Here is a 6,575-nt window from a genome sequence, read left to right as displayed (position 1 = left end):
GGAAATCAGAGCAGCAAAGTGAATTCTGAGTGATTGTGTATTCATACAACTGTAAAAACATTAAAGATAAAACAAAACCACATATCTTGAGCATTGAAACACTGTATGAATCCTGAGAAGAAAAGTAGTCACTTGTATTACTGAAAATGAGTTTGTACACAAGCCAAAATAACAATCTGTTTTCTCAAATATCCAACCCCCATTACATAAAAGTTTCATCTATATATAGAAACATAACTTTAACTACTTTGAGCTTCCTCCTCCAGCATGAGGGGAGCTCGATGACTGCCACTAATTACCTCTATCCACTATTGAACTAACTCATTAAATACAATAAGTGCTAAACTGGAATTTTAAAGAGTCCTAATTTAACTATAACTCTAATTCTATCCTCCTCGTAGAATGATTCTTTCTTGTTCTTTGACGCCTGTCTCCTTTTAGTTTGGCTGAGATGGCTGAGAAAAGGATTCAATGTCCCATACTAGCTTTGGATGCTGAATGCTTTGATGGTTCAGTGATGTTAGGAGAAAACCCCTGTTTTTCCGGTTCCAGTCTTCCACCACTTATTCGAAAATGCAGCAGCATGTCTCCAGCTCTTTAATATCCCAACAATGTAGAGCACCACCATGTTTCCAGATGTGTTGGAGGCTTCGTTGATGGACAGGTGTGCAAGCCAAGTCTCCTCGTATGCAACTCTTTCCAAACCCTAATGACCGGTAATAAAGTGCCTTTATAATCAAAACTTTAACTTGAGCCAAAACATTTCACTTTTACAAAGGTACACCTGTCATCACTTGAATGGCTATGCTATCTTCATTTGGTCTCCTAAATGTCCCTCAGATGTTTCCTTTGAAAATTTCTGATGATCCTATCAAATTGTTTGTCTGCGTTAAAAAACAACACCTACAGCAGTTTCGCAGCGCTACGAAACTGCTGTTTAATTTAAAAAACACAGTCTTCCTTTCATAGCTAAATGATTGCCAGTGTGTAGCTTCAGCATCAGCAAGGTCCGAACACTGACCATCCTTCTCATGTAACTGTCCTGTTGTTTCAATACCTGCTTCCTTATGTGATGAATTGAAATCTGAATCAAACTCATGTTTGGCTCTGCCATCCGAATCTGTTTCCATTTCTGATTCCATTGTAGTAAGAGCATCCATATAATTGTGTACCTCACTAGCTACATCATCATTCTCATCCTTAAATGCATGGACTTCTGGTCTACTTTCACCATTGACTGACAAGTCCTTTTGTTCCACTTGAATAAAATTCTCAGAAATTCTCTCTGCATCCTTATCTGCAGTGACCCTCTCATTAAAAAATCACTGTGCCCTTTCCCACAGGAATGCTTGGCAGGCATATTGAGCAGAACATCATCCTCTTCCATCCTCATATTGAACATAGGAGCTTCCCAACCAATAGTTTTATCAAGCACTAACATAGAGTTCCTTGAAGCTCAAACATCTACCAATATTCTATTCTCATATGATGAAGACCACAATCTTTCTTGGCTGATGTATATATGGGAAGAATGAGGATGAAGCATCCGACCATCTTCTTCATCGGATACATCACCAAGTCATGCAATTGCCTCAAAAAGAGATTGCTCGTGCTCTTTTAGTACCGCCTTAGCTTTCTCTACATTGGTAGGATCAAGATGATCACCTCTAAAGACCCTTTCCACCTCCTTGATAAGCTTGTCAGACTCCTGTAACTCAATACTAACAGGTTCCTTGTTGCGTGTACCATTTTGAGAAGATCCATAGCCCTTTGAACTCTGGCCCTTTGGAAGTGCTCTCCCTCTATTAGATGGTAAAATTGGACCAATAGGATCAGCTAACCTTTTTTCACCTCGCCTGGCTTCTCCTTGACCAATTTCTAAAGTCCTGTAATCCTCACATCGAATATCTCCTGAAGATATCACTTTGGATTTCTTTTCCCGAGCTCCACTCGGCACTTTTTTTCCTGCTGTTTCCAACAGTGTATGTACAGTGCATGGTAGAACATGTGGAGGTAAAGAGGTTGTCACAGGTGTAGTTTTTTGCCTTTTACAAGTTGCTAAAACTGTAGGAACACGTTTCTAGAAAGAACATGCAACGTTTTTTGTAAAATTATGTAGAGTAAAATTGCCTTTTCGGTATTCCCTTATATGTCTCAGTACTTCATCTGCATTAACTTTCCCAAGAAGTTCCCTGTGGTCCATATCTGAAACTCTAATTTCTTTCCTCAAATCAGAAATCAGTCCCTCTTTATCCCAAGAAAACGTATCAGATTGTCCGATGAAAGCCCGCAAAACAACACTGTATGCTTCTTGTTCCAACTGGCGAATCTGAGACTCCATGTCAAACTCAGCTCTCTCATACAAAAGTGATCCAACAGAAACTCTCCCATTTTGAACCACTCGACCCCCTCCTCTTGCTTCTCGATTCACATGAGGTGGGGGAATATCATCATCTGTTCCACTGCTATCGGAAGGGCCGCGGTCCATCGCTAGCGGGCTTAGTTAATTAACAAACTTCGCTTACTTTATTCACTCGGAGGCATTCGAAGTGTGAAATCAACGATAATACAACAAATGAGAAGCTTCGTTTCATTGCCCCCTGTATTCTAGAATATGCACTTTACAACTATTATACGATTTGTTGTTAGGGTCCCTGTCTTATCATTACAACTACATGTTGCTGATCCCATTGTCTCACATGCTGAAAAATGCCGCACAAGTGCTTTATCATTCATCATCTTATTCATAGCAAAAGCAAGGCTTAATGTCACCACCAATGGCAAACCCTCTTCTCCTTATCTAAATCTCTGAACTGCAATGATTGCCGGTAATCACTGACTGCAGTCACAAACACAACTATAAAAACGCTGATAAGAATACTCCAATGAAGATCAAGTTGTTGAATGTGCCACATAATACATTTATCTTTTCTATATCTCTAGAGCTTATTTCGTTGAACACCTGGCAGAAGACGAATGTATTAAAGATCAGTGTGTTTAAAATTTATTCTGCATCAGAACCATGTAACTGAAGAAGCCGTATTCCTTCCATCCCCAGAAACTGAAGAAGGCGGTCAACAATTGCTGTAGGAGAGGGCCAACAACGCAGAAATGGGGAATGTCTTTGTCACTGTTTCATTTTGAGGATCTAATAACCGCACCAGACAAGATACATGGTCATCAATTTAATGAATTCTTTTCTGTTTGTATCGACAACAAATAGACTAGAGAGTGCCCTTACAGCAAGTGGTTGAGAGAAGCTAGGCTTGCCATCCAACATCTGTGCAAGCAGACCAACGTACCCTGCCTCCCCTAATGCTCTCTTTATTTCATCTGTCTGTGATAGATTACAGATGGCCGAGGCTGCCAACTCTTGAATTGCAGAAGATCCATTTTTGAGGAGAACTATGAGCTGCTTAACAAATCCAGAGGACCTCAAAAGGTTTCTAGAGAATATGGATTGCGAGAGGCTGTGGATTCGAACAAATCCCCAATTTCGTAGCGCAACCAGTGCAAAATATGAATTATGCGCTACGAAATCACTTAAAGCATGTTGCGCTGCGAAACTGCTAAGGATTTCAGAATTTAGGTGCTTTACCATCAAACAAATGTAAGACATTTGGCATTGAAATTTTTTCAGTCATAACACAATCCAAAGCTTCGTCCTGCTCGTCTTCTCACACGGATTCCGTGTAGCGAGGTTCCTTGGTTGGAGCTAGTGGAACAACTACGCGGCGTGACTTTTTCTCAAATATCATCTTCTTGTGCTTGGAATTAATAATCCCATTCATGTCAATGGCCCAGTATATTCCCAACAATGCGGGGTACGGGATTTTCTTGGCCACTATCTTAATAACTTCAAAATCTGTTCTATTGCTTGCACCATCCAGGTCTACGATGATTCCTTGTATCCTACCCAGGGGCAAGATCTTCTGCTGATTTGCCATCCATAATTGGATCAGAGACCATTGGAATGGGGGCTTGGTGATACACTCCCAAGTCTGCTTAGGAAAGACATTTGCATCTAAATGGACGTCTAGAATGACCTTATCCATCTCATAGTCACCAATCCGCACCGTTAACCACATTTCTTATCCGGTCTGCGACGTATGGCTCCCCATTCGTCAGACTATGCGAGGTTCTCCCCATCCTGCGTATTTGTTAACTACCTTCTGCAATCCTTTTACTGCCCTATTATCATGAAGTAGCTTCATGCAAGTTTCTATGAAAGTTGTTAACATCAAGGGACCTTTATATGGCTTAGATTGATCTCCTTATAAGATTTCACCTCTCCTTAGTACCATATTCACTTTAGGTTCTTCATTGCGTGGTTCGGCCCTTATCATCTGGACATTCTGTGTCATTGTAGGAGGTGCTGTCCTTTTTTCACAAATTTGTGCTAGTAGCATAGGGAAATCTAGCAGTTCATGGTCAAATTGTTCATAATAGGGACATGATACTCAAGTTGGATTTGTGCAATCTCATGTGCAGTGTCTTGGTCCTCCAAAATTGTAACAAATTAGCTGTCCTCAACCCCTTCCTAGTCCCGTTCCACCTCATCCTCAATCCTATCCTTGGAATCCACTGCGCGCAAATGTTTCAACTAGATTTTTACCTCGTCCCGCAGTTTATTTATGGTAGGAAGATGGTTGATCCACCAACATTCGGCAATCTCTATCCTCATGACCCACCGATCTACAAAAGTTTCAAAAGCGCTGCTAGGGGGTCTAATTGTATTTTGGCAATAGATGGTAATTATTTGTGTTGTTTTTTCCTCCTACTTGACAGATTGCACACCAGAGTAGAGTGATCATGCTCGGTCCTACCCGTGCCTTTGGTCGCAAAGGTGTTGGTCCCCCTATGACCACTAGTTTTACTGCGACTGGGCAATGGTCTTTATCATGTCCCTGGCCCCTACATTTGATGCACCAAACTTCTTCCCAAACTTCCGGCAACTGGTCTTGTTTTAACTTTTATATTTGCAAACACAAATTTTGGACCTGCACTTGGATTTGCTAAATTCCCAACCCTAGGTTCTATACTAGTGCTTCGTGTAGATGCATTGCTGCCTCCAGTGCTTATGCTTGGGTTGAGATCGTCTGTTGTGACAAAGCCGATTTCAGATATGGCATTAATGATCCGATAAACCAAGCGCGGTGCTGTGCATCAGTTAGGGTCATGTTGGCCTCACGAATAGTGCTTTTTAACCTTTGATCCAGATCCCGTGAGGTCTCACCAGGCATCATTGTGATTTCTTTGAATCCTACGACCAACTGTGACTCTGAATTTGGCCGACTGAACTCCTTTTTAACTCCGTGTAGATGTCCACTATCCCTACTGTTGGGTTGATGCCAGAACACTTCATATACCATGTTAGCACTTGATCCTACTGTGTGCTAACTAAGACGGCTTTCTTGATATTATCATCCATGATCTGCTGCGCATTCCATACTGAATTCCATAAAAACCAAAACTTTTTGGATCTTCACTTCATACTCCCTTGAATATTGGTAACTGGATGGTGCTTACCATTACTACCGTCCTAATCCTTCGTTGCTCTTTCCTCTAGCATCCCTGCCTTTCATACCAGACACCCATTAGGCAGATCCTGATCTCGGCAATAGAACCATTTATTGGCTTATATGGGCTTGACCCAGATTCAGAAGAATTATTTATCCAAACATATAACGCAACTACTGGCCCTTTCGGCAACAGCCTGCGAAGCGCAGATTGAGGTCTCACTCGAGTTAGCAGAGGAGGGTGCTGGAACTATGTTTCCACACCCTGGGGATGTCTTGGATGTGGTTTGGGGCTCGTACGCTATTCTACAGCCTTGTGCTACGGTAGATTCGCATAGATCGGAATACCCTTATCGTGTTTATTACAGATTGAATCACTTAGTATTGGTTTGATCTAGTTATAACTGTCTTTAAGCAAACATTTATTACTTTTGGTTACTTCGCACATCAAGATTAATTCAGTTCACATGTATTCCACCGTACCAAATTCAGAAATCATAACATTTCATTTATCATAAAAGAGTAAAGTCACAACCAAAATAGAATTTAGAAGAAACTTATCTTTATTATCAATCTTCAACAATACATCTAGATCAACCCTATGCACTTAGCTGCAGGGGTCCATGCACACAACTGCAAACTTTCTAGACCTCAGCACACATAGCTGTAGAGCCTCTACCTTCTACCCTACTCCCTTGACTCAGACTTACAGACTCTTTCAAGCTATTTCCTTTCAGAACCCATTACATTCCATCTTTTTCATAGAAGTACTTTCCCTCATAGAGCTCCGCTCTATTTATACTTTCCCTTGGCCCGCGATCACTCCATGGACAGACTCTATTACTATTTATTTACATTATTTTTGGACAGACTATCCTTTGACTCAACCTACTATAGTTTTCACTACGTACTTTCTGCAGAGTATTTTACTCTAATATTACCAAAAATTCTAGGCTTTGCACCCCATATTTGTTCCATGGTGCTTGCACTACCTAAAAATCACCATACACTTATAAAGACTTCATTGAATCTTTTTTCCATCTAGTCATGACCATG

At 40.9% G+C, this 6,575-nt stretch overlaps 1 protein-coding gene across 1 annotated transcript; it reads right to left on the bottom strand.

Moving 5' to 3' along the window:
- Positions 1-1,579: 1,579 nt before the first annotated feature.
- On the bottom strand, positions 1,580-2,488 carry LOC149169244 (protein EMSY-LIKE 3-like). Its single transcript, XM_089425129.1, has 2 exons — positions 2,162-2,488; positions 1,580-2,080 (listed from the first exon to the last, which is right to left on the bottom strand). Exons 1-2 carry the CDS (start codon positions 2,486-2,488, stop codon positions 1,580-1,582), a joined length of 828 nt encoding a protein of 275 aa, XP_089281255.1.
- Positions 2,489-6,575: the final 4,087 nt, after the last annotated feature.

Source organism: Pinus tabuliformis, chromosome 4_2 (genome assembly GCF_031772625.1).
Source record: "Pinus tabuliformis cultivar Carrire ecotype Pingquan chromosome 4_2, CPIR1, whole genome shotgun sequence".
NCBI lineage: Eukaryota > Viridiplantae > Streptophyta > Pinopsida > Pinales > Pinaceae > Pinus > Pinus tabuliformis.
This window is presented reverse-complemented; position numbering and strand designations above follow the sequence as displayed.

Coding starts and splice junctions, on each gene's coding strand:
- LOC149169244 (XM_089425129.1), bottom strand. CDS start 2,488: ATGGACCGCGGCCCTTCCGATAGCAGTGGAACAGATGATGATATTCCC. Junction 2,081..2,161: donor GGAAAGTTAATGCAGATGAA/GTACTGAGACAT, acceptor TGTTCTTTCTAG/AAACGTGTTCCTACAGTTTT.